The 26,573-nt window shown below is 52.8% G+C and overlaps 2 protein-coding genes and 1 long non-coding RNA gene across 9 annotated transcripts in view; 2 read left to right on the top strand and 1 right to left on the bottom strand.

Moving 5' to 3' along the window:
- Positions 1-8,633, top strand: part of SMYD4 (SET and MYND domain containing 4) — a 48,135-nt gene extending 39,502 nt beyond the window's left edge. For 4 of the 6 annotated variants that reach the window (XM_037987510.2, XM_073004576.1, XM_037987508.2 and 1 more), the window contains exons 8-11: positions 1,416-1,551; positions 2,403-2,519; positions 2,720-2,843; positions 5,031-8,633. In XM_037987510.2, coding sequence (XP_037843438.2) covers positions 1,416-1,551; positions 2,403-2,519; positions 2,720-2,843; positions 5,031-5,184 — 531 coding nt within the window. In that variant the 3' untranslated portion in view covers positions 5,185-8,633. Of the gene's footprint in view, positions 1-1,115; positions 1,323-1,415; positions 1,552-2,402; positions 2,520-2,719; positions 2,844-5,030 lie in introns of those variants that run through there. The other 2 variants (XR_012088717.1, XM_008009773.3) reach the window with 2 other exon arrangements.
- A 295-nt stretch (positions 8,634-8,928) lies between these two features.
- SERPINF1 (serpin family F member 1) lies at positions 8,929-25,014 on the bottom strand. 2 transcript variants are annotated; one of them, XM_037987514.2, is made up of 9 exons: positions 24,881-25,014; positions 20,926-21,037; positions 19,724-19,815; positions 16,299-16,497; positions 14,735-14,890; positions 13,826-14,029; positions 11,387-11,529; positions 9,746-9,956; positions 8,929-9,308 (listed from the first exon to the last, which is right to left on the bottom strand). In XM_037987514.2, exons 3-9 carry the CDS (start codon positions 19,805-19,807, stop codon positions 9,049-9,051), a joined length of 1,257 nt encoding a protein of 418 aa, XP_037843442.2. In that variant the 5' UTR covers positions 19,808-19,815; positions 20,926-21,037; positions 24,881-25,014; the 3' UTR covers positions 8,929-9,048. The 2 variants fall into 2 exon arrangements, with proteins under 2 accessions (XP_037843442.2, XP_037843441.2); XM_037987513.2 differs by lacking the exon at positions 20,926-21,037 and having other exon boundaries at positions 24,881-25,007.
- LOC140708588 (uncharacterized) lies at positions 9,886-11,074 on the top strand. Its single transcript, XR_012088718.1, has 2 exons — positions 9,886-10,521; positions 10,565-11,074. It is a non-coding gene; the product is annotated as an uncharacterized lncRNA (long non-coding RNA).
- Positions 25,015-26,573: the final 1,559 nt, after the last annotated feature.

The raw sequence follows: 26,573 nt of genomic DNA, 5'->3' as shown, positions 1-26,573 counted from the left end.
TGGTGCAAGAGAGCTGCCAGCAGCCTGCGGACCTCCTGCCAAGGAGGATAAGAGCACACGCTGCTCTAACAGCAGCCTGGGCAAAGATGCTACTGAGTTTCACTGACCTGAGAACTATGGCGACATAGTTTTCTTCCAGCCATTTGGGCCAGAGAAAGGAGCTATATGTCACATGCCACACCCTCAGCTGTAGGGCACCAGCTGTGGGACTGAGGGTGAGAGGGATCCTCATGAGAAACTGGGTTGCTGTTGCTAAATGAGAAAATAGATATTGGCCTTTGAAACACAGCAGATATCCACCTCAGAGGTTTTCCCTCTGCCAGAAGTGCCATATTCTTCTTAGGAGAGTCGTGAGTGGAACGCACAGCTGGTTGTGTTAGAAAGCTGAACTTGCAGACCCGAGGTCAAATGTAGGGCGATCACACCTAACACCTTTTTCTGTTGGTTTTCTTTTTTTTTTCCCCCTAAGATGGGGTCTCGCCCTATCACCCAGGCTGCAGTGCAGTGGCATGATCTCCGCTTACCACAGCCTCAGCCTCCCAGATTCAAGCAATTCTCCTGCCTCAGCCTCCCCAGTAGCTGGGATTACAGGCATACGCCACCACGCCCAGCTAATCTTTGTATTTTTAGTAGAGACGGGTTGGCCATGTTCTCCGTGTTGGCCAGGCTGTTCTCAATCTCCTGGCCTCAAGAGACCCACCCGCCTCGGCCTCCCAAAGCGCTGAGATTACACGCGTGAGCCCCCGCGCCCGGCCTTTCTGTTGGTTTTCTTTTCTTTTTTTTTTTTTTTGTGAGACTGAGTCTCGCTCTGTCACCCAGGCTGGAGTGCAGTGGCGCTATCTCAGCTCACTGCAAGCTCCGCCTCCCAGATTCATGCCATTCTCCGACCTCAGCCTCCCGAGTAGCTGGGACTACAGGCACCCACCACCACCACGCCCGGCTAATTTTTTATATTTTTAGTAGAGACGGGGGTTCACTGTGTTAGCCAGGATGCTCTCGATCTCCTGACCTCATGTTCCACCCACCTCAGCCTCCCAAAGTGCTGGGATTACAGGCGTGAGCCACCACGCCTGGCCTTTCTATTGGTTTTCTTAGGACTTTTTTATAACCACTAGAAATGTTCGTCATCTAAAGTCCTGGCCCCAAAAAGCGACGAGAGGGGCTATAGAAATGGAAAGAAATTGTGCACTATCCCCGTTCTGTTCCAAGAATGAAACCTCAGGTGGGGTCAGCTCCTGCCTTCATCAGAACTGCCGCCATCAAACCAAATTCTATCAGGCTTTGGTCGTGATGTGTTATTACAGGCGTCTCTCCTCCGTGAGGTAAGAAACCGTGGAGCAATCCTATAATGTGAGCACAGGCAATGTTGATAACCAACCCTGGCGTTGGAATAAAGAGAAAACTGACTTCCACAGGGAGATGGCATGCTGCGCTGTGGCAACAGATCTTGTGCAGAATCCGTCGTCAGCAGAGACCACCTAGTCTCTCGGTTACAGGACCTTCAGCAGCAGGTCGGAGTGGCCCAGAAGCTTCTCAGAGATGGTGAACTAGGTGAGACTGGCTCCCCGCTTTGGTCCTCCAGCCCCTTCCCTTTTATTCATTCTGATACCATTTTGGACTCAAGGATACTCAGTGCTGATGGAAGAATTGAATGTCATTATCCCCATGCCAGCCACAAGATGGCTATATAGGCCTGTGAGACCAAACCCTGACCAGCCCTGTTACTGTGGGGCCCTTGAAAAGGGGCCAGGTGATTTCGGCTGTTGTTTTCTTCTGCATCCGATTGCTAAGTTGAAGTACCCCTGCCAGCGAACGGGTCATCACTGACATCCGTGAGCTTCGTGCAGTTCCAGAAGTTCAGTGTCATTTATTTTAATTCCAGGGCCTAGCAACGTAACTTCCTAGAAGGGCGGTTCTGCCCTCCTCAGAGCTGGTCTGTGCTGGGGAGCAGTGGGGCGAGAGCCCAGCTGATAGGGGTGTCTTGCTCTTTTCAGAAAGAGAGTTGTGGAGCTCCCCATCGCCCTTGAAAACCCTGCCTTAGAGCTTGACGTCATGGGATTGTATTTACCCTGCTTTATGAAAGTTGACCTTTAGCTTAGATTTCAGGGTCAAGAGAAGTCATGGTCGTATGTGGAAGGTAGAGTTGGTCGAGTTGGCAAGTTGATGTTGTAAACCCAGGGTAAATGTGGGAAGGCCTCCCCTAGCGCCTTTCTCCACTGACAGAGAAAACATAAGAGAACGGCAGGTTTGTTGGAACAGACACTGTGGGTTGGTGACAACCCAGGGAGGCCGAGGGGAATGTCCACGTTCAGCCCAGCTGATTCAGAGAATTTGAGACCTGGGTTCTCATTTCTAGGACTGGGCTTATGTCTGTAGTGAGGCTCTTTCCTCTGAATTGACAGAGCGAGCCGTTCAGCTGCTGTCGGGGTGCCAGCGTGATGCCGAGAGCTTCCTGTGGGCAGAACATGCCATGGTGGGAGAGATCGCGGATGGTCTGGCCCGGGCCTGTGCTGCCTTAGGTACGGCGTCGGCCTTCATGTTCTGCGTCAGGAACAGTCTGCTGTGGGTGTTTCATCGTGGCCCCGGCCTTGTCTGCCTGGTTACCCCAACTCTGTAAACTGACGCCGCTCCCCCTCTCATTCCGTTTTCTCACCCCAAAAATGTGCATCCGCAGTTGACTGTGGTTCTTTTCTGGAACAAGACTTTTCTCTTCTCACAGGGGACTGGCAAAAGTCAGCCACCCACCTACAGAAGAGTCTCCGCGTGGTGGAGGTTCGCCACGGGCCGTCCAGCGTCGAAATGGGCCATGAGCTCTTCAAACTGGCCCAGGTCTTTTTCAATGGGTGAGTCCTCTTCCCACCTCACAGGGCACACACTTCTTTTTTTAGGCTCTTCTGAGTATTACTTTTCTTCTATGGTGTTTTTAAAAGCATGTTGAAACTTCTTTATTTCCTCTTTAGGAGAGAGCTTTGCCTTCTGTTTTGCTAACAAACTTAACGCTTTAGAATTTCCTCCCGGGAGGCGGAGCTTGCGGTGAGCCCAGATCGCGCCACTGCACTCCAGCCTGGGTGACAGAGCGAGACTCTGTCTCAAAAAAAAAAAAAAAAAAAAAAGAATTTCCTCCTGGCAGATATGGGGAAAGCTTTTAGATCTCAAGTGAATTTCCCAGAGAGAACTTGGCCAGGCAGCCCCACCCACCCTCCAGGATAGTGTTCCTTCCCGTTTCTCTCGGGTTCATCACAGCCCCCTTGGCTGTCTCATTCCCAGCACTCTCAGCTCCAGGCTCTCTGCCTTCTCCCTACTCTGCATCCTGTTCCTTGTAAAGCATTTGCTTGAACCAGGGAATCAGGGCTGATTTTACCCCCAGACAACATGTGGCACTGCCTGGAGACTTTTTTTTTTTTTTTTTTGAGAAGGGGTCTTGCTGTCTTGCCCGCGCTGGAGTGCAGTGGCACGTTCACAGCTCGCTGCTTCCTCAAACTCCTGGGCGCAGGCAATCTCTGGAGACGTTTCTGATTGTCTGACTTGGACGGAGGTGCTACTGCCATCTAGTGGAAAGAGGCCAGAGGTGCTGCTGACCATCCTACAGGACAGTGCACCCCACCAGCCCCAGCAGAGGAGGGTTCAGCCCGCAGTGTCAATAGTATCAGGGTTGAGAAACCCTGCTTTTTTGTTGTTGTTGTGATTTTTTGAGATGGCGTTTCACTCTTGTTGCCCAGGCTGGAGTACAACAGCGCGATCTTGGCTCACCACAACCTCCGCCTCCCAGATTTAAGTGATTCTCCTGCCTCAGCCTCCCGAGTAGCTGGGACTAGAGGCATGCACTACCACGCCCGGCTAATTTTATATTTTTTAATAGAGACAGGGTTTCGCCGGGCGCAGTGGCCCACGCCTGTAATCCCAGCACTTTAGGAGGCCGAGGCGGGCGGATCACAAGGTCAGGAGATCGAGACCACAGTGAAACCCTGTCTCTACTAAAAATACAAAAAATTAGCCAGGCACGGTGGCGGGCGCCTGTAGTCCCAGCTACTCAGGAGGCTGAGGCAGGAGAATGGCGTGAACCCAGAAGGCGGAGCTTGCAGTGAGCTGAGATCCGGCCACTGCACTCCAGCCTGGGCGACAGAGCAAGACTCCGTCTCAAAAAAAAAGCCGGGCGCGGTGGCTCAAGCCTGTAATCCCAGCACTTTGGGAGGCCGAGACGGGCGGATCACGAGGTCAGGAGATCGAGACCATCCTGGCTAACACAGTGAAACCCCGTCTCTACTAAAAACACAAAAAACTAGCCGGGCGAGGTGGCGGGCGCCTGTAGTCCCCGCTACTCGGGAGGCTGAGGCAGGAGAATGGCGTAAACCCAGGAGGCGGAGCTTGCAGTGAGCTGAGATCCGGCCACTGCACTCCAGCCCGGGCGACAGAGCAAGACTCCGTCTCAAAAAAAAAAAAAAAAGGTTCAACCTAAGGCTATGAATGGTGAGTGGGCCTAAGGCTATGAATGGTGAGTGGGCCGATACCCAAGACTCAGAGACATTCTGTTTGGTCAGAGAGAGGGAAAAGGGCTGCAGAGTTAGGTCAGAGGTCAGCCCTAAGATGGTCACTCTAAAATGAACACTGCTGTGTAAACCTGTGGTCAATACCAGATGAAAACTTTGAGGCCGGGTGTGGTGGTGCACGCCTGTAATCCCAGCTACTCAGGAGGCTGAGGCGGGAGAATCACTTGAACCCGGGAGGCGGAGGTTGCAGTGAACTGAGATCGCTCCACTACCTGGGTGACAAGAGTGAAACTCCGTCTCAAAGAAAAAAACACTTTGAGATTTGCCTCTTGTTCTCAGGATGCTGGAGTCTATACTGTCTTTTATAACTTTTTTCTCACATTCTGCTTTGCAGCGTGTTTGTGACAGTGTCTTACTGTTCTAGATTGTAAGATCCTTGATGACAGAAATGATCTTGTATTCTTCACGGTGTGTGAGTAGGCCCTCAATTAACATTTGCCTCACGAATCAGTGAACTAACTCCTCTTACCTCCCTTGGCTCAGGTTTGCAGTACCCGAAGCCCTGAGCACAATACAGAAGGCTGAGGAGGTTCTGTCGCTGCACTGTGGCCCATGGGACGATGAAATCCAGGAGCTCCAGAAGATGAAATCCTGTTTATTGGACTTACCACCCACCCTTGTAAGGTCTTCAGTTTAGGGTCCCAAGGGGATTTGGACCCATAGAAAAGGAGCCCGTGGAACACAAGGTAAAGAGGTTATGGCCGGGCGCGGTGGCTCAGCCTGTCATCCCAGCACTTTGGGAGGCTGAGACGGGCGGATCACGAGGTCAGGAGATCGAGACCATCCTGGCTAACACGGTGAAACCCCGTCTCTACTGAAAATACAAAAAATTAGCCGGGCGCCTGTAGTCCCAGCTACTCGGGAGGCTGAGGCAGGAGAATGGCATGAACCTGGGAGGCGGAGCTTGCAGCAAGCAGAGATCGTGCCACTGCACTCCAGCCTGGGCGACAGAGCGAGACTACGTCTAAAAAAAAAAAAATAAAGAGGTTTTGTTTGCCAGCCGGGCACAGCAGCTCACGACTGCAATCCCAACACTTTGGGAGGCTGAGGGGGGCAGATCACAAGGTCAGGAGTTCAAGACCAGACTGGCCAACATGATGAAACCCCGTCTTTACTAAAAATACAAAAACTAGCTGGGCATGGTGGCGGGCGCCTGTAGTCCCAGCTACTCGGGAGGCTGAGGCAGGAGAATGGCGTGAACCCGGGAGGCGGAGGTTGCGGTGAGCCGAGATCGTGCCACTGCACTCCAACGCGGATGACAGTGTGAGACTCCATCTCAAAAAAAAAATAAGAGGTTCTGCTGCTGGGTGTGGGTTCTGCGGACCAGGTGTGGGTTCTGTGTAGGTTCTGCAGGCCCGGTGTAGAGGCTTATATCTGTGATCCCAGTACTGTGAGAAGCTGAGGTGGGCGACTCACGCCTGTAATCCTAGTATGTTGAGTTGGCCAGGTGTGGAGGCTCACGCCTGTAATCCCAGTACTTTGAGACACTGAGGTGGGAGGATCGCTTGAGCCCAGGAGTTCAAAACCAGCCTGGGCAATATAGTGAGACCGTATCACTACAAAAAAAATTTTTTTGAATTCACCAAGCGTGGTGGCACATGCCTGTAGTCCCACCTACTCGAGAAGCTGCGATAGGATCACCTGAGCCTGGTAGATTGAGGCTGCAGTGAGCCAAGATCGCACTATTGCACTCCAGCCTGCGTGACAGAGTAAGACCCTGTCTCAAACAAAACTAAACTAAACAGGTTCTGTTGCTGCTGAGCTTTCAACAGGAGACGGGACTTTCCCAACAGTCCCGAGCCTGGGATACGAGGGCTGGGGGGACTCAGAAACCACTGCAGTCAGAGAGACACCTATTTCGGTGGATATTTCTTGAAATAGTTAAGTGGCCTCCAATACAAACTCCCAGTTCCCAGAAAAGACTTAAAACTAGTATCTGGAGAGTCCAAGTCCTTTAAAAGGATTTTAGCTGATCTGCCGGCATCTGGAGGTTAGCCTGGGGTTTTGGCTGGATTCCACCTCACTCGATGATGATAGTCTGTTTCCCTGGAACATTCCTGTGGTTTTAGTAGTAATGAGATGTGTGCACCACTCCAGTGGGAGCTGAAACTCTTAGTAGTTACACTGTAATTGAAAAATAATTGTAAAACAAGGAATCAGTAAGGCGGCTTACCTCCAGAGACACCGGGTTCCACTTACGGCATCTAGCTTCCCCGAATCCTTTGTGAAAATCGGTGGAGTGTAAATTGTGACTAGAGAAGTGAATATGGAGCCATTGTATTGAGCAGTTTCCTCCAGGGATGGTGGTTCTCAGTGTGTTTCCTGCCAGTTTTCCAGTCCTTATTCTCTGCCCTTCCTTCTAAACTCCTGGCAGAGTCACTAACCAAACGCTAATAAAATCAAACTTGTAGTAAAGACTTTATAACACATATGCCTCCTTCTAAGTTTTGTTGTTGTTGTTGTTGTTGTTTTTGAGACGGAGTTTTGCTGTTGTTGCCCAGGCTGGAGTACAATGGCGTAATCTCGGTTCACCACAACCTCCACCTCCCAGGTTCAAGCATTTCTCCTGCTTCAGCCTCCCAAGTAGCTGGGATTACAGGCATGTGCCACCACGCCCGGCTAATTTTGTATTTTTAGTAGAGACAGGGTTTCTCCATGTTTACCAGGCTGGTCTCGAACTCCCAACCTTAGGTGATTCAGCCTCTCAAAGTGCTGGGATTACAGGTGTGAGCCCGGCCTTTTTTTTTTTTTTTTTTTTTGAGACAGAGTCTCTGTCACCCAGGCTAGAGTACAGTGGCACAATCTTGGCTCACTGCAACCTCCACCTCCCGGGTTCAAACGATTCTCCTGCCTCAGCCTCCCTAGCAGCAGGGATTACAGGCATGCGCCACCACACCCAGCTAATCTTGTATTTTTAATAAAGACAGGGTTTCTCCATGTTGGCCGGGCTGGTCTTGAGCTCCCGACCTCAGGTGTGCCATCTGCGTTGGCCTCCCACAGTGCTGGGATTCCAGGCGTGAGCCACCATGCCCGGCCCTGAGTTCTTCTCTTTGTTGTCAAACCTAAAGAGACTCCTTTTCTCTACCAGACCTTTCCAAGCTGGCGAGTCGAATACAGACCGTATGAGAACCGGGGCTGCAGGGGATTCGTTGCTGTTTGTGGTTTAGATTTTAAGAGACCGAGGGTAGGGATGACGGCTCCCTTCCACCAGGATGTGTAGCAATAGCCCAACCCCATTCCAGTCAGAAGGGTACGGGGTTCCCTAGGTCGGAACCCTGGTTGCTGTGTTACCACTGGTGACCAAGTAGCTCAGGTGCATTCGTGGAAAAGAATGCCAGATCCACGCCGCTGCTCAGAGCTCCCCCACCCTGAGCGTGCCCAAAAAGTGCCCGCCGGTGGCCATTGTATTATGATCAGGAAATCAGTAGCCCCAGAGATACCTGGCAATAGCTTTTTGGGAATCTGGAATACAATTAGCACTCAAACATCTGTAGAACGAAGGGCCCCAGAATATTATTTCTCCTCCTGTCTAATACTCTGTGGCAAGGGAGAGGACAGTGACTTTTTTTGGTAGAGCTTTTTCAAGAAAAAAAAAAAAAAGTCCTATGGACAGTTCGGTAGATATTCTACTTCAAACAGCCCAGTTATACTTTGGGTTTTTTGTTGTTGTTTTTTGAGACGGAGTTTCACTCTTGTCGCCCAGACTGGAGCGCAATGGCATGATCTTGGCCCACTGCAACCTCCACCTCCCGGGTTCAAGCGATTCTCCTCCCTCAGCCTCCCGACTAGCTGGGATTATGGGCATGCACCACCACACCCTGCTAATTTTGTATTTTTAGTAGAGACGGGGTGTGTCCATGTTGATCAGGTTGGTCTTGAACTCCCAACCTCAGGTGATCCGCCCGCCTCGGCCTTCCAAAATGCTGGGATTACAGCCGTGAGCCACCGCACCCGGCTGTACTTTGTAAAATAGGCATACCTCCTTACAAAGAATATGTTTAGAATCTTTACATATCGGGTCTGTTTACTGCGTCCTTGAAAGCTTTCTTTAAATGATTTATACAATAACAATTTCCTTAAGTTACAGATGGCCTCTCTTACCTCTCCGTGTGTTGTTTACAAGCGTGCTTCAGTGATTATGGGGGCAGGAAATGGCCACCCGGGAGGATCGCAGATCCTAGTACCGAAACACCCCCAGAGCAGAGAAGCTGTCCCTGCATTATCCAACACAGGTACCTTAAAGTTCTTATAAACGGTGACTTTCTGCAGCATTTAGATAAAACCAGGCTAGAAGCAGAGGACCACCAAATTCCTAAAGAGCAGCTTCTCTTCATATGATACTTAGCATAGCTCAAAATAGGAGGAGGAACAAAGTAGCAAGTTAAGGATAAAGCTCTTTTATTGTATGCATTGAAACCTTACGGGGGCAGCTTCGTGTCCTGTGGAATCTGCTGTCCCTCTGGGGTTTCCTTCTAGGGCACTGGAATGTTAAACTGGGGTATTAGGTGCCTCTGGGGTCCAGAATCTTGCCAATGAAGAGAAGGGCCCCTGTGTCCGTGTCCCTCAGGACGAAGATGAAAGGCTGGTTAAGGTGATAGTCCAGCAGGAAGGTGAGGTGGGCAGGCTGCAGCCCCGGGCTGGGGGTGGCTCCCGCCCCGTCCTCGTTCCACTCGAAGCCGGCCCGGTGTTCCACTTGAGTCAGCTTGATGGGTTTGCCTGTGATCTTGCTAAAGTCTGGTGAATCAAACAAGGACTGCAGCTCTGTAGAGATGGAGAGAGATTTCCGTTAAAACCTCGCCTTCCCCAACACCCCGACCAAGGGATCCAGTTGCGAGCAAGCTGGGATGGCGCGCCACTGCTGACTTTCTGGGAGGCCTCAAGAGCTCAGAGCTGGCCGAGGGTGGAGCGACTTGCCCAGAAGCGCTTAGCAAGTTAGGTCAAGATGAGAAAACAGGTCAGACAGACTTGTCTTGAGAGGCAGTGTCGTGAGCGCCTGTGAAGGAGGTCTGCTCGTGAGGCTGAGGAATGAGTCTGATGAGAGAAGGCAGTTCGGCCTTCGCTTCCGGCAGGACGAGGATTAAGGAATCATCCATGGCGCCTGCGAGGCCGTGGAGCCCTGAGTTCTGCTCAGCAAAGTGGAAGGCCCGAAGTCCCCGGCCCGCCCCACCCACCAAAAGCAAAAGGGTCTCCAGACATACTCATCTCCTGCAGGGACTTCGTGACTTCGCCTTCGTAACTCAGCTTCAGCTTGGGGAGGGTCAGGACCGCCTGCACGGTCTTCAGTTCCCGGTCTATGTCGTGAATGAACTCGGACGTGAGGCTCTCCTCTATCAGGGTCAGATTCTGGGTCACTTTGAGGGGCAGGAAGAAGATGACACTCACGCTTCCGGTCAGGGGCAGCTGGGCAATCTGAGACAGGCGAGAAAGCAGGTGGGTTAGTCCTTTAGAGGCCAAAAGCCGGGAACAGACAGCCGGGAGCTGTCTTCCTCTCCCGTGGTGGGGCCCTGGCCTCGTCCTTCCCCCAGCCCCTCAGCTATTTAACAATCCCCCTCTAGGTTAGAGCTTTCTGGCAGCAAGCCGTCGCCTGAGATTTCTTCAGAAAGGAGGCTGTTGGCCTTTCTTACCTTGGCCTAATACCAACTGAAGTTATCTGCTGAAAGAATGTTCTCCTGTGGTTTAAGGAGCTAGAATTGAATTTCAGGTCCTTATTTTCTCCCAAAGTCCATCTGCCAACATTGACTGATCGTTTGTTAGGTAGAGAGCACTGGACTAAGACAGGGAGAACCGGGGATAGGAATACCGAAGGGGCCATAAGAGGGCTTGGAGACTCCACCCCATCTACCCACCAAGAGCAAAATCGTCCTTTGAACAGAGGCGCTCAACCTACAGTCCATGGAACAGATGGTGTCAGGGTCCCAAGAGTCTCCTGAAATCGTTGATAGAAACGTGTGTACACCTGGCAGTGCTCTCCCGGGTTTCAGAAACGTGTGTGTGTACACCTGGCAGTGTTCTCCCAGGTTTCAGAAATGTGTGTGTACACCTGGCAGTGCTCTCCCCGGTTTGAGGCACTGTCGTCAGATTCCCAGAGATCCCATGTGATGGCCATGACCCAACAAAGGTTAACAGTTACAGACTTACAACTAAAAGAAGTCAGGTACACTGAAAGCCTTAGAATGCCAACGATTGGCTGAGCGCGGTGGCTCACGCCTGGAATCCCAGCACTTTAGGAGGCCAAGGTGGGCGGATCACCTGAGGTCAGGAGTTCGAGACCAGTCTGGCCAACATGGTGAAACCCTGTCTCTATAAAAATATAAAATTAGCCAGGCGTCCTGGCAGGTGCCTATAATCCCAGCTACTAGGGAGGCTGAGGCAGGAGAATTGCTTGAACCCGACAGGGCAGAGGTTGCAGTGAGCCAAGATCATGCCACTGCACTGCAGCCTGGGAGACAGAGCAAGACTCCGTCTCAAAAAAAAAAAACAAAAGAATGCCAACAATTTGGAGTTTGTCATTATTTTTCAAAGTCTGGCTTTAAATTCTAGAAATAGGAGTCTCAAGGAAAGAAAGAGAACTAACATTTGGGCACCCAATCTGAGGGCCCGTTTCATATTACCTTATTCATCCTTACAACAAACCCTGGGAGGGTAAGTGTTGATAACAATCCCCTTCCCCATCTTAAGAAGAGGAAAGGCTCAGAGATGTTATTAACCTGCTCGAAGTCAAACAGCAGGCGAAATGTAGACAGCTGTCAGATCTCACAGGTCGTTTTATTCCCACTCCCGTTTTGCTTCTCTGCCCTCTCCCTCCACCCATCACCCACATTGCCCCTACCCCTACGGACCTTGCAGCTGAGATCCGAATCCAAGCCATAGCGTAAAATAGCCTTAGGGTCTGACATCATGGGGACCCTCACGGTCCTCTCTTCATCCAAGTGGAAATCCTCGAGGGAAGTCTTTTTGGAGTCAAACTTTGTTACCCACTGCCCTGGAATGAAATGAATGACATAGTCTGAGCCCCAGGAGACCAGAAAGACAGTGGCACCATGCTGTGTCCCCAAAGCGCCTTGTTGAAAATTGCCTGACTCAAGGGAGCTTAGCCATCAGGGGCTCTGATGCCTCAGGGAATAGGCCTGTCTCAGTGTGTGTGGTTTGGACCCCACAGTTATTTCCAGGACCCCAAGTACCCTTCACCAGCAAACTCCGATGGCAAGACGTTGATTTGGCTGATTAGGCCCTCTGGATTGTACACGTTCTGTGATAGCCTGCAAGAAAAGTAAACTGGTGGCCGGGCGCGGTGACTCACACCTGTAATCCCAGCATATTGGGAGGCCAGGGTGGATGGATCACTTGAGGTCAGGAGTTTGAGATCAGCCTGGCCAACATGGCAAAACACTGTACTAAAAACATAAAAATGGCCGGGCGCGGTGACTCACGCGTGTTGTCCCAGCACTTTGGGAGGCCAAGGTGGGCAGATCACTTGAGGTCAGGAGTTTGAGACCAGCGTGGCCAATACGGCAAAACCCCATCTCTACTAAAAATACAAAAATGGCCAGGTGTGGTGCCTCACATCTGTAATCCCAGCACTTTGGGAGGCTGAGGCGGGTGGATCATCTAAGGTCAGGAGTTCGAGACTAGCCTGGCCAACATGGTGAAACCCTGTCTCTACTAAAAATACAAAAATTAGCCGGGCGCAGTGGTGGGTGCCTATAATCTCAGCTACTCGGGAGGCCGAGGCGGGAGAATCGCTTGAACCTGGGAGCCAGAGGTTGCAGTGAGCCAAGATCACGCCACAGCACCCCAGCCTGGGCAAAAAGAGCAAAACTCCGTCTCAAAAACCAAAGAAAGAAAAGTAAACTGGTGTGCACTCCTACGGCAGTGTCTGTGGGACACAGTCAAAGAAGGTCCGAGCTGGAAGAGACCTCTGAGGTCCTCTGGATTATGCCCTCTCACAGCTGAAAACGGGCCGAAGCCGAAGAGGTGAAGTAACTGGCTGACGCTCTCGAAGCCAGCGGATGGCCAAGCTCCTCTAGCTTAATGTGACCTATACTATCTGGATCCAGAGCTGTTCTCTCACACACTAGACAGCAGTGCTTGACGTAGGAAACCATTCGGATTTTCTCCAGGCTGGGCGGCCACTCTTGCTGGTGCCTCAGACAGTTACAAAGCTTTTTTTTTTTTTTTTTTGAGATGGAGTCTCGCTCTGTTGCCCAGGCTGGGGTGCAGTGGCGCGATCTCAGCTCACTGCAAGCTCCGCCTCCCGGGTTCGTGCCATTCTCCTGCCTCAGCCTCCCTGAGTAGCTGGGACTACAGGCGTCCGCCACCTCGCCTGGCTTATTTATTTATTTATTTATTTGTATTTTTAGTAGAGACGGGGTTTCACCGTGTTAGCCAGGATGGTCTCAATCTCTGACTTCGTGATCCGCCCGCCTCGGCCTCCCAAAGTGCTGGGATGACAGGCCTGAGCCACCGCGCCCGGCCGACAGTTACAAAGCATTTTAAGGGAGAGGTTGCCCAACCCCTCCCCCTACCCCATGCCACCCAACAAGGCCTTATCTGAATGGGGCTGGCCCCACACTAGGCCTGTGGAACGATCTCCAAACACATCACCAGAGCCTAGAAGGATGTCGTTGGCCACCTGCCATGTCTTGGGTACAGAACTAGAGTTGTTGTAAACCTTGGAGACAACATAAAAAGGTGTCTACGAAGTAGGTGTATTATCGTCACGTTGAAGGTGAGAATATAGGCCCGGAAAGGTTCCAAAATGAGTGCAGAGTTCCTCAGCTAGTACGGGCGGAGCTGGGATTTAAACCTTGTCTGATTCAGCCAGCGCAGTGGTTCACGCCTGTAATCCCAGCATTTTGGGAGGCCGAGGTGGGCAGATCACCTGAGCTCAGGAGTTCGAGACCAGCCTGGGCATCATAGCAACACCCTGTCTCTTAATTTAAAAATAAATTTAAAAGAGCCAGGTGCGATGGCTCGTGCCTGTAATCCCAGCACTTTGGGAGGCCGAGGTGGGCAGATCACCTGAGCTCAGGAGTTCGAGACCAGCCTGGCCAACATGGTGAAACCCTGTCTCTACTAAAAATATAAAATTAGCCAGGCATGGTGGTGCATGCCTGTAATCCCAGCTACTCCGGAAGCTGAAGCACAAGAATCGCTTGAACCCAGGAGGCAGAGGTTGCATTGAGCTGAGATCATACCACCGCACTCCAGCTGGGGCTACAGAGTAAGACTCTGTCAAATAAATAAAATAAAATAAAAAGAAGTGGAGACACGCTCACCTTTGAAGTACGCCACACCGAGAAGGAGAACACTGATCTCATCGGGCAGTTCCTTTGTGGACCTGGCGAGCTTCCCTTTCATCTGGGCCTGCACCCAGTTGTTGATCTCCTGCAGGTCCAAGCGAGGGTTGCCCGTCAGGACTCTGGGCCTGGTCCCGTATGACTTTTCCAGGGGTGCCACAAAGCTGGATTTTATGCGCAGCTCTGAGAAGAGGCGGAGCAGAGGTTAGCGTGTGAGACTCAACGACCAGCATCCCATCTTCAAGAGCCCGCCAGGCTCGGGTTCTGGTTTACCGCTCAGCAGGCCCTGACTTCCCACCCAGCCTCTTCTTGTGACTTGCCAGGACTTCTGCTGGCATCCCCAGGCAGTGGCCAGGGGGCAGCAGATTCCCTACATCATGCCACTGCCCTCCCTGCCCCTCCCACCATCTCCTGCAGCCCACTTCCGCTTTCTGATCCTCTCTGGGTTCACAGACCCTTCCTCCCCCACCAGTGCCAGGCCGGGCCTGAGCATATATGATGTATTGTTCAGAAAGAACCCCCAGTCGGCTGGGCGCGGTGGCTCACGCCTGGAATCCCAGCACTTTGGGAGGCCGAGACGGGCGGATCACGAGGTCAGGAGATCGAGACCATCCTGGCTAACACGGTGAAACCCCGTCTCTACTAAAAAATACAAAAAACTAGCCGGGCGTGGTGGCGGGTGCCTGTAGTCCCAGCTACTCGGGAGGCTGAGGCAGGAGAATGGCGTGAACCCGGGAGGCGGAGCTTGCAGTGAGCGGAGATTGCGCCACCACACTGCAGCCTGGACGACAGAGCGAGACTCTGTCTGAAAAAAAAAAAGAAAGAACCCCCAGCCTGCAGCACGGAGCCCACATTCCTCAGGCAGCTCGGGCCGGAAAGGTGACTCACTCTTCTCAAAGACGATCCGGGAGGCACTCTTGAGGTTTTTCTGGGGGGCAGTGACCGTGCCAAGGAGCTCCTTGTAGGTGCCGTGGATGTCTGGGCTGCTGATCAGGTAATAGTAGAGAGCCCGGTGAATGACAGATTCCGTTCGCTGCTCCGCTCCTGCCAGAGACAAGGATGTGGACGTCAATAACTGCACACCAGGGCCCAAATCAAGCCCCCTCCCGGAACACAGATACTATACTCATCTTTTTTGTCTGCTGAGAGCCCAAGTAGGTTGATCTTCAAGACCATCTAAGTGGCCAAGGAATTTTCATCCTTAGAGATTTTCCTGAAGTAGGTTAAAGGCGTCAGGTCTGGAAGGTGGGAGTGAGGGGCACCAGTCCCTGTGCTTCTCCCATCACAGCCCTTAAGACTATTCTGGCCGGGCACAGCAGCTCATGCCTATAATCCCGGCACTTTGGGAGGCTGAGGCGGGTGGATCGCTTGAGCCCAGGAGTTTGAGACCAGTCTAGGCAACATGGAGAAACCCCATCTCTACTAAAAATACAAATATTAGCTGGGCGTGGTGGCAGGTGCCTGTCCCAGCTACTCTGGAGGCTGAGGCGGGAGAATTCCTTGAACCTGGGAGGCAGAGGTTGCAGTGAGCTGAGATCGAACCACTGCACTCCAGCCTGGGTGACACAGCGAGACTCCGTCTCAGGAAAAAAGAAAAAAGAAAAAAAGACTATTCTGTAGTTACCTGATATTAGTTTCCCCTGTGAACCCAGCTGTGTCCTCAGTGAGGGCAAGCCCGCGCCTGCCTGTTTGCAGTTATATCCCCGGAACCTACGCTAACAGCTAGCACCGCACCGGGTTGGTTAAGGAATGCAAGAATGTGCCTTGAAGTCACCGTGTCAGTCCGCGACCCCTGAGGCCAAGCACACTGGGACCCCCAGGCTGGGGAGCTGGGGAATCGTGTGTGTGTGTGTGTGTGTGTGTGTGTGTAGCCCCAGTTCCCGCCTGCAGGGCCAGGGGAGCTGGGGAATCTGTGTGTGTGTGCGTGCGTGTGTGTGTGTGTGTGTGTGTATAGGCCGAGTTCCCACCTGCACGGCTGGGACTCCCAGGCTGGGGAGCTGGCCGGGGGAGCTGGGGAATCTGTGTGTGTGTGTGTGTGTGTGTGTGTGTAGCCCCAGTTCCCGCCTGCAGGGCCAGGGGAGCTGGGGAATCTGTGTGCGTGCGTGCGTGCGTGTGTGTGTGTGTATATAGCCCGAGTTCCCACCTGCACGGCTGGGACCCCCGGGCTGGGGAGCTGGCCGGGGGAGCTGGGGAATCTGTGTGTGTGTGTGTGTGTATATATATATATAGCCCGAGTTCCCACCTGCACGGCTGGGACCCCCGGGCAGGGGGAGCTGGGGAATCTGTGTGCAGCCCAAGCTCCTGCTTACATGGCTGGGACCCCCAGGCCAGGCCCTCAGTGCTACTTCACCCCTCCCTGAGTTCCAATGTCAATAAACTCAGCCACGTTTACCCAGAGGCCACAAGGGCCCTCTCCAGGTCTGCCTGGGGCTTCCTGCCTCTGAGCACTCACCCAGCGAGAGGGCAGAGAGGGCCGTGGCCACACTGAGAGGAGACAGGAGCACATTGGTCGTGGGGCTCATGCTGGACCGCACCCGGTACAGGTCATAGCCAAAGTTGGAGACAGCCGCTGCCAGCTTGTTCACCGGGACTTTGAAGAAAGGATCCTCCTCCTCCACCAGCGCTCCTGTGCTGTCGGGGTCTGGGGAGCCCTGGCAGGAGACAGGAAGTCTTGGGTTTGAGTTCAGGGACCCACAGAGACGCACAGCGACTGACTGTCTCCGTGTGGCTTTGTGTAGGGTGGTGGTTCTGGCCCCTTGGGGCTGTCCTTCCTAATTTTTTGTGTGTTTGGCCTAAAACTGGAATGAGTTTTCCTCCCTGATCATGCATGAGCTCTCTCTGAGGAGATGGTGCAGAAGAGAGATTCCCTGGTTTTTTTTATTTGAGACAGAGTCTCACTCTGTCGTCCAGGCTGGAGGGCAGTGGGGCGATCTCGGCTCACTGCAAGCTCCGCCTCCCGGGTTCAAGCCATTCTCCTGCCTTAGCCTCCCAGTTGGCTGGGATTATATGCATGCGCCACCATGCCCAGCCGGCTGACAGTTTTTAAAAAGTGGGTCACAGGGGCCGGGCGCGGTGGCTCAAGCCTGTAATCCCAGCACTTTGGGAGGCCCAGGCGGGCGGATCACGAGGTCAGGAGATCGAGACCATCCTGGCTAACACGGTGAAACCCTGTCTGTACTAAAAATACAAAAAATTAGCCGGGCGAGGTGGCGGGCGCCTGTAGTCCCAGCTGCTCAGGAGGCTGAGGCAGGAGAATGGCGTGAACCCAGGAGGCGGAGCTTGCAGTGAGCCGAGATCGCATCACTGCACTCCAGCCTGGGCGACAGAACAAGACTCCATCTCAAAAAAAAAAACACTGTCAGCCAAATGGCTCAGACCTATAATCTCAGCACTTTGAGAGACTGAGGTAGGTGAATCACTTGAGGTCAGGAGTTCAAGACCATCCTGGGCAACACGGTGAAACCCGTCTCTACTAAGAAGACAAAAAAATTAACTGGTCATGGTGGCGGGCGCCTGTAATCCCAGCTACTTGGGAGGCTGAGGCATGAGAATCACTTGAACCTGGGAGGGAGAGGTTGCAGTGAGCTGAGATCGTGCCACTGTACTTTAGCCTGGGTGACAGAGTGAGACCCTGTCTCAAAAAATAAATAAAAATAAATATAAAAATAAAAATTGGGAGCCAGGTGTGATGGCTCATGCCTGTAATCCCAGCCCTTTGGGAGGCCGAGGAAAACGGATCACTTGACCTCAGGAATTTGAGACCAGCCTGAGCAACATGGTGAGGGCCCATCTCTACTAAAAAATACCCAAAAAATTAGTGGGGCGTGGTGGCACGTGCCTGTGGTCCCAGCTACTTGGGAGGCTGAGGCATGAGAATTGGTTGAACCCGGGAGGCCAAGGTTGCAGTGAGCCAAGATTGTACCACTGTACTCCAGCTTGGGTGGTGGAGTGAGTGAGACTGTCTCTAAAACAAAGTTAAAAAAAAATAACTGAGTTTTTCTTTTTTCTTTTTTTTTTTTTTTTTTTAGACGGAGTCTCACTCTGTCGCCCAGGCTGGAGTGCAGTGGCACAATCTCGGCTCACTGCAAGCTCCGCCTCCCGGGTTCACGTCATTCTCCTGCCTCAGCCTCCCGAGTAGCTGGGGACTACAGGTGCCCGCCACCACGCCCAGCTAATTTTTTGTATTTTTAGTAGAGACAGGGTTTCCCCGTGTTAGCCAGGATGGTCTCAATCTCCCGACCTCGTGATCCGCCCGCCTCGGCCTCCCAAAGTGCTGGGATTACAGGCGTGAGCCATCGCACCGGCCCCTCACTGCAGTCTTAATCTCCTGGGCTTAAGTGATCCTCCCACCTCAGATTCTCAAGTAGGTAGTACCACAGGCATGTGCCACCACGCCTGGTAATTTTTGCTTTTTTGTAGAGACAGGGATCTCACTATGTTGCCCATGCTGGTCTCAAACTCCTGGACTCAAACAATCCTCCTGCTCGGTCTCCCACGCTGCTAGGATGACAGGCGTGAGCCACTGTGCCCAGCAGAACTGAGTCTCTTTTATTTGCGCCCATTGCCAGCACCTGTCGAGTAGGTGTTTGGTAGATGAGAAATGAATGAGTGGCCACATGCCCTGTAGAATGAATATTTTTATCCCATTTCATAGGCAGGGAAGCAGAGACCGAGGTAAGGGTTGTCTGGGTTCACGAAACTAGGAGGAGGGAGGCTCAGAATTCATACTCTGACCTCACAAAAGTCCAGGGCTCTTGCCAAGACGCCCAGCTGCTCTTGTCCCTCAAGGGTGGGCCACCCCCAACACTCACCCCGTAACACTCATATGGCCCAGGCTTCCCTCCATGTGCCTGTATCTGCCTTGGCAACCCAGCTGTGCCCTTTCTGGGCAGGAGAGAGGTCAGTCCATACCCTCGCTCCCTGCCACAGCCTGGTCAGTATCCGAACCAATGTGTGGGAACATGACCTGCTCAGTGGAGCCCCCACTAGGAAGACAAGGTAACGAGAAAAGGTAACAGCCCGGCGCAGTGGCTCACGCCTGTCATCCCAGCACTTTCGGAGGCCAAGGCGGGCGAATCACTTGAGATCGGGAGTTCAAGACCAGCCTGACCAACATGGAGAAACCCCGTCTCTACTAAAAATACAAATGAGCTGGGCGTGGTGGCTCATGCCTGTAATCCCAGCTACTCGGGATGCCGAGGCAGGAGAATGGCGTGAACCTGGGAGGCGGAGGTTGCAGTGAGCCAAGATCGCAATATTGCACTCCAGCCTGGGCAACAAGAGTGAAACTCCATCTCAAAGTTGTTTTTTTTTTTTGAGACAGAGTCTCACTCTGTTGCCCAGGTTAGAGTGGGGCAAGGGCACCATCTCAGCTCACTGCAACCTTCGCCTCCCAGGTTCAACTGATCCTCCTGCCTCAGCCTCCCGAGTAGCTGGAATTACAGGTGTGTGCCATCATACCCAGCTAATCTTTGTATTTTCAGTAGAGACGGCGTTTCTCCGTGTTGGCCAAGCTGGTCTTGAACTCCTGGCCTCAAGTGATTCGCCCACCTCGGCCTCCCAAAGTCCTGGGATGACAGGCGTGAGCCACCGCGCCCGGCCAAGACAACATCTTTACTCAGGGGGCAGCCCTGGACTTGTTAAAGTGCTTTGGATTTTTACTTTTTTGGGATCTTATTCTTGTCCCCACTCTGTCCCCTGAAAGGTGAGGCGAGACATGTTCTCTCTGTTTTGCTGCTGGAGAAACTCCAGCCCTGGAGAAATAAAGGCCGGAGCCTGGCCTGGAACCTGGGTCCTGGTTCCCGGCCCCATCTCCCGTGCTGCCTGCCAAGGAGGGGCTGGGAATGCTGACCACACCGTCCCCACCCACCGACTGACCTCCTCCGGGCCGCTGGCGGCGTTCTGGCAGCTGCTGTGCCCGAGGAGAGCTGCAAAGCAGAGGAATAGCACCAGAGCCTGCATCCTGGGGCCTGCAAGAAAAGCGCGAGGCAGCAGGCCGCTCTCCTCCCCCACTGCGCTGCCCCGATACCCCTTCCGGGCCACCCCAGCCAGGGCCCAGGGGATGGGCCGGGCTAGGTGCTTTCCCCTACCCGCGGCAGCAACCACCTCCCAGCCCCCCATTCTCCCAGAAGTGGACCCTCAGCTTGAAGGCTCATCCCTCCCAGCAGGGTTCTCCCGCCCCTCCCCCTGCCTCAGGGCCCACCGTCATACCGTAAGCTTGTGCTTTTGTTCCATTGTCTGCCTCCCGGGACCCTCCTTTAAACCTAAAGCTTTTATTTATTTATTTATTTATTTATTTATTATTTTATTTTTTGAGACAGAGTCTGGCTCTGTCGCCCAGGCTGGAGTGCAACAGAGCGATCTGGGCTCACTGCAAACTCGGCCTCCTGGATTCTCCCGCCTCAACCTCTCGAGTAGCTGGGATTACAGGCATGTGCCACCACGCCCAGCTAATTTTTTGTATTTTAGTAGCAATGGGGTTTCACCATGTTCTCCAGGCTTGTCTCGAACTCCCGACCTCAGCTTATCCGCCCGCCCCAACCTCCCGAACTGCTAGGGTTATAGGCGGGAGCCATCACACCCGGCCCCTGAACCTTTTAAAAGATCCAGAGCAGAGGGGCCCCAGCCCCAGCAGGGCTTCTCCACGTGGAGTACGGCCCAGCACAAATGTATACTAAGGCTTTGCCCTGGAGGCAGCCAACCCTCTCCGGTAATAAGACCTGGGGCGACCTCTCCCAGGAGAACGGGGGCAGAACCCAGGTCTCCTCCGCGGAATCTCCGGGTACCAAGCAGAGGCACCCAGTCCAGCACCTGCCGTCCTCCACATTCTCAAGCTCTCTCTGGAATTCTCTGGCCTAAAACCTGTGGCCTCACAAGGAAGCTCATTCCCTTCTCCCACAGTTCCCTTTCAGGAGCTCTTCCTCCCATGGTCAGGAGTGCAGGGCCTAGGGTCAGAGAGCCTGGGTTCACATTTCCATTCTGTGTCTTTTTTTTTGGAGACAAAGTGTTGCTATGGTGCCCAGGCTGGAGTGTAGTGGCTATTCACAGGCACAACCACAGCACAGCCTGGAACTCCTGACCTTATGTGATCCTCCTGCCTCAGCCTCTTGAGTAGCTGGGACTGCAGGCGCGTGCCACCACACATGGTCTCAGTGCCGTGTCTTTGTAGCTCTCCAAATCACCATTTTTTCTCTTGTAAAATGGAAATAAAATAACCTACTATTAAAATAAAACAACTACCGAGTGCAGTGGCCTGTAATCCCAGCACTTTGGGAGGCTAAGGTGGGTAAATGACTTGAGGTCAGGGGTTGGAGACTGTCATGCGCGTCCGTGTGAAGAGACCACCAAACAGGCTTTGTGTGAGCGATAAAGCTTTTTAATCACCGGGGTGCAGGCGGACTGAGTCCGAAAAGAGAGTCAGAGAAGGGAGATAAGGGTGGGGCCGTTTTATAGGATTTGGGAAGGTAAAGGAAAATTACAGTCCAAGGGGGGTTGTTCTCTGGCGGGCAGGAGTGGGGGTCATAAGGTGCTCAGTTTGGGAGCCTTTGGAGCCAGGATGAGCCAGGAAATTTCACAAGATAATATCATGGCTTAAGGCAAGGACGGGCCATTTTCACTTCTTTTGTGGCGGAATGTCATCAGTTAAGGCGGGGCAGGGCATTTTCACTTCTTTTGTGATTCTTCAATTACTTCAGGCCATCTGGGCGTATACATGGGAGTCACAGGGGATGCCATGGCTTGGCTTGGGCTCAGAGGCCTGACAGAGACCATCCTGGGCAACACAGTGAAACCTGTCTCTACTAAAAATACAAAAAAATTAACTGGGCATAGTGGCAGGCCCCTGTAATCCCAGCTGCTTGGGAGGCTGAGGCAGGAGAATCGCTTGAATCCAGGAGGCGGAGGTTGCAGTGAGCCGAGATCGCGCCACTGCACTCCAGCCTGGGCAACAGAGTGAGACTCCATCTCAAAAAAAAAAAAAAAAAAAATGTAGACTCTAAATGACTTTGGCTCCCCTGCCCTGGCCCCCCACACATCATCCTTCATTATCCGTTTATATACACAAACATCCACCCACACAGCACACGTACTTTTTGACTTCCCAGAACAAACTGGATCCGAAAATTAGGGAAGATACTGTGTGATTGTTGGCTCTAGTCCTTAAAATTAAATCTGATAATCCACTGGACAATATCGTGGGAGGTGAAAGAAGACTGCCTTTGAGTTTACTCAGCTTAAGGCGGGACTGGCAGAGGAAGCCGCCTGGCTTTCTTTCTAAACCCCGCCTGGAGAGAGCCCCGCAGACCCCCGCGTTCCCAGCCAGCTGCTCTGGCACGTGGCTGCCCTGACATGCAGGGAGAAAGCTTTCGTGTAGACAACAGGAAAAGCTTTCTGCAGCGCAAGACAGAGGCCTCACCACCATCCAGCCTGTCTCCACCCGCCTCGGGCCAGCCCCAGGCAGCTGCCAGGAGCCTGCCTGCCCCGAGCCTCTCCAAACTGGTTTATTAGAGACCAAAAATTCTGCGAGGTACACAGGAGGCAAGGCTAGAAGAGAAGTTGTTATCTCTAGTTCCTCTGGCCCAAGTAAGAAATTAAGGGAGAAGACAGGCTCATCCCGGCATAGTTTATTATTATTATTATTTTTTTTTTTTTTGAGACAGAGTCTGGCTCTGTCGCCCAGGCTGGAGTGCAGTGGCGCAATCTCGGCTCACTGCAAGCTCTGCCTCCCGGGTTCACGCCATTCTCCTGCCTCAGCCTCCTGAGTAGCTGGGACTACAGGCACCTGCCACTTCGCCCGGCTAATTTTTTTGTATTTTTAGTAGAGACGGGGTTTCACCATGGTCTCAATCTCCTGACCTCATGATCCGCCTGCCTCTGCCTCCCAAAGTGCTGGGATTACAGGCTTGAGCCACCACGCCCGGCTAGTTTATTTTTTTTTTTTTTGAGACAGAGTTTCACTCTTGTCGCCCAGGCTGGAGTGCAGTGGCGCGATCTCAGCTCACTGCAACTTCTGCCTCCCGGGTTCAAGCGATTCTCCTGCCTCAGTCTCCTGAGTAGCTGGGATGACAGGTGCCCGCCACCACACCTGGTTAATTTTTGTTTTAGTAGAGATGGGGTTTCACCATGTTAGCCAGGCTGGTCTCAAATCCTGACCTCGGGTGATCTGCCGGCATCCCAAAGTGCCAGGATTACAGGCGTGAGCCACCACCCCTGGCCATTCTCCTGGCATAGTATTTAAGGAAACGAAAGTCACAATTCAAATGAAGGAGGGACTTTAGTCTTAGTCCTTACAGAATCTAAGCCCAAACCCCAGATCAGGTGACAGATGATCGTCACAATGTGGGTAGGCGGAGGTGAGGTGAGGCAGCCTGGCAGGGAAGGGACCCGGGTCCAAAGGTGGCCCCCAGCTAGACACAGGGACCCGGAGGATTAAGGGCAAGTCTGAAACCTCCACTTCAGGCCATCTAGATAAGGGAAGAGGAGAGATGATTGAAAACCCTACAAGGGCAGTGAGAGGGCAGAGCGTGGGGGTCTACATGGGCGCCCCTCAGCGCACACGCAATGCCCTGTCCACGGTAGTGGTTCCTGGGCTGAGCAGGCGACCGCTGGCTGGCTGTGGCCACAGGCAATGATGCCATCCTGTCCAAAGAGCAGTATCCAAGCCCCACTCCTGTCCTAGCAGGCGGGGGAGGGCTCAGGGAGCAGTAGATACCCTCCCTGCTGGGCCAAGGTCAGGCCTTATTTTCTCACAATTGCCCACATCAAGAAACACAGAAACTGGGATTTTTGTGATCTTGCCTCCAAGTTAGGCGGATCAACTCAAGCCAATACATGTGTTTCAGATTAAACCCAGTTAGGAGACAAACACCCTCCACAGCCGCCGCCTCCTCTTCCCAGAACCGCAGGGCCTTCGAGCCACATGGCGGTGGGCCTCGGAGATAGTGTGGGGAAGGGCACCTCCCCCTCCCCTGGCTCTCTGGAGGGGATTCTGAGGGGTCCTCCCTGGCCCACCCATGGTGACCCAGCCCCAGACAATGTTTCCTGAAGTTTTAGAACCTGAATGAGTCAGCCCCGGGTGCCGTGGAGTCATACTTCCCCACACCCCTGAAGCAGCAGCCCCAAGAATAGGACTCCCTGCTCCCCAACCCCACGGCCCCACGGAAGCCGGGAGCTAACGCCGGGTTAGCTAACACCGGGAGGGAGGCCTGCGCCGGACGGGGTGGGGTTTCTGGGAATCCCGCTTAGACCCGCCCCTCTCGGTGCCTTGCCACGGGCAGCAGAAAGGGTGCACCCCAGAACGGACGGCCTTTCCCTCCAGCACCGCAGCTGGGCCCCCAGGCCCTATACACCTGCCAGGCTAAATAGTGGTCAATATCTGCCAGAGGCCCCAACCTCATTGGTCTCCCAGCCTTGACTCACAGCTTGGCCAAAGAGAGTGGGTGGGGGCTGGCTAGGAGGACCCAGCTGTCCTCCATCCCAGCCCTCAGCCAAGGCGCCGAGGCCAGCGGTTTGGTTGTGCTGGGAAATTGCCTTAGCAGACAACACCAGCTGATTCTCGAAAAAGCAGCAGGGAGGCCAGGGAGCAGGGGCTGGGCTGGGCTGCAGGGTGGCCGCCTTCCTGACTGCCTTTGGTGGGAGCAGCTCCCCGGAGCCTCCTTCCCTCAGGCTCCAGTCCCTTTGGGGTGCTGCTCAGACCCAACCCAGCAGCTTAGCTCCCCTTTCCTCCCCACGTCCGCCCTCCACTGTTTCCCACTCACTTCATTCAAAAGCCTTTCCAGCCTCTTCGGTCGGTGCAGTGGGATTTGGGGATCCCGGGATCCTGGCCTTCGGCCTTGTCCCCCCACCCCCCACTCCCTCTGCCCTCTCTCATCCACTCACCCTGTGCCCAAACTGCAGGGGCTGCTGTCTCCCCATTTCCTCTCCCTTGCACCCCTCTTCTCTGCTCCCTCGAGTGCCCCTGCCTCTCCCGTGTCCCCCCAGCCCAGGGAAGCCTCTCCCGTCGTCCCTGGCATCAGAGCAGCCAGGGAGCTGCTTTACCTGTGGATACGCTGCAGCTCCACACCCAGTCTAGTCCTGCTAAGCCTGCACACTGAGGGGGCTCCAGCCAGCACAAGAGCTTTTTTTGCTGCCTTCTAATCCAGCGTCCAGCAGGCTTCAGATTACAGCTACTCCTTTCTTAAAGCGACCTGCACTCAATTTGGATTCTGAGATTGCATCACTGTCTCGCGTTAACTTTAACCCACTGCTGCAGCTGTCCCTTATCCCCAAGGCACACACATTTACACACCTTCCTCTTCCTTTAGATTTTCCTTAAGGGGCCAGGCGCAGGGGCTCACACCTGTAATCCCAGCACTTTGGGAGACAGAGGCAGGTGGATCACCTGAGGTCAGGAGTTCAAGACCAGCGTGGCCAACATGGAGAAACCCCGTTTCACCTAAACATACGAACAAACCTGGGCACAGTGGCTCACGCTTGTAATCCCAGCACTTCGGGAGACCGAGGTGGGTGGATCACCCGAGGTCAGGAGTTCCAGACCAGCCTAGCCAACATGGTGAAACCCCGTCTCTACTAAAAATACAAACAAAATTAGCCGGGCGTGGTGGGACGCACCTGTAGTCCCAGCTACTCGGGAGGCTGAAGCAGGAGAATGGCGTGAACCCGGTAGGCGGAGCTTGCAGTGAGCCGAGATCACACCACTTCACTCCAGCCTGGGCAACAGAGCAAGACTCCATCTCAAAATTAAAAGAAAAAAGAAAAAACATTCTCAGTATAGTGACAACCTTCTATTTCCTCCTCAATTCTTGCCCTATCACCATAACCACCATCTTGAATTTGATTTTTATTATTTTCATGCATTTCTTTTTACTTTTACTATGTAAGTTTTTGTCCCTAAGTGATATATAATATCAGTTTGCATGTTCTTAAACCTTACTTAGGTCAATGTATCACACTGCCCTTTTTTTTTTTTTTTTTTTTTCAGATGGAGTCTCACTCTGTCACCCAGGCTGGAATGCAGTAGCGAGATCTCAGCTCACTGCAACCTCTGCCTCCCGGGCTCAAGAAGTTCTCCTGCCTCAGCCTCCCGAGTAGCTGGGATTACAGGCACGCACGAGCACGCCCAGCTAGATTCGTTGTTTATATCCTCACCAATGCTTGGCGTATTGTCAGACATTTAAATTTTGCCAGTCTGATGAGTGTGAAATAGATGTCCTGTCTTTATGGTTTTAATTTGCATTTCCTTGATTACTAGTGAGAATAAAAGGTATTTTCATAGTTTTTCAGCCACTTAGGATTCTCCTTGTGTGAACTACCTGGGCCTGTTTTTCTGTTGTTTTTCTTTTTCTTGTTGATTGAGTCCTCTCTGGATTGCAGCTAGGAATCTTCTTTGTCAGTTTTCTGTGTTGCAAATATTTTCTCCCACTGTGAGGCTTGTCTTTTCATTTTTATGGCAGGGGTGTCCAATCTTTTGGCTCCCCTGAGACACACTGGAGGAAGAATTGTCCTGTACCACACATAAAATACACTAACACTAATGATACCTGATGAGCTAAAAAAAACAAAAAGCAAAACAAAGCAAAATCTCAAAACAATCTCATAATGTTTTAAGAAAGTTTACGAATTTGTGTTGAGCTGCATGCAAAGCCATCCTGGGCCTCGTGCAGCCTGTGGGTCGTGGGTGACACAAGCTTGTTTTATGGTATCTTTTCATGGAAACACGTTTTTAAATTTT

Source organism: Chlorocebus sabaeus, chromosome 16 (assembly GCF_047675955.1).
Source record: "Chlorocebus sabaeus isolate Y175 chromosome 16, mChlSab1.0.hap1, whole genome shotgun sequence".
In the NCBI taxonomy this organism is placed as follows: Eukaryota; Metazoa; Chordata; class Mammalia; order Primates; family Cercopithecidae; genus Chlorocebus; species Chlorocebus sabaeus.
Note: the sequence above shows the minus strand (reverse complement) of the source record. Positions and strands in the feature narration are given on the sequence as shown.

Bases quoted from the DNA above. Each gene is read 5' to 3' on its own strand.
- SERPINF1 (XM_037987514.2), bottom strand. From the start codon at position 19,807: ATGCAGGCTCTGGTGCTATTCCTCTGCTTTGCAGCTCTCCTCGGGCAC. The intron at 11,530-13,825 runs GTGAGCGTGTCT...ATTTCATTCCAG, and splicing joins CGGTGTGGCGTACTTCAAAG to GGCAGTGGGTAACAAAGTTT. The intron at 9,957-11,386 runs GTCCGTAGGGGT...CGCCTGTCTCAG, and splicing joins ATTCGGATCTCAGCTGCAAG to ATTGCCCAGCTGCCCCTGAC.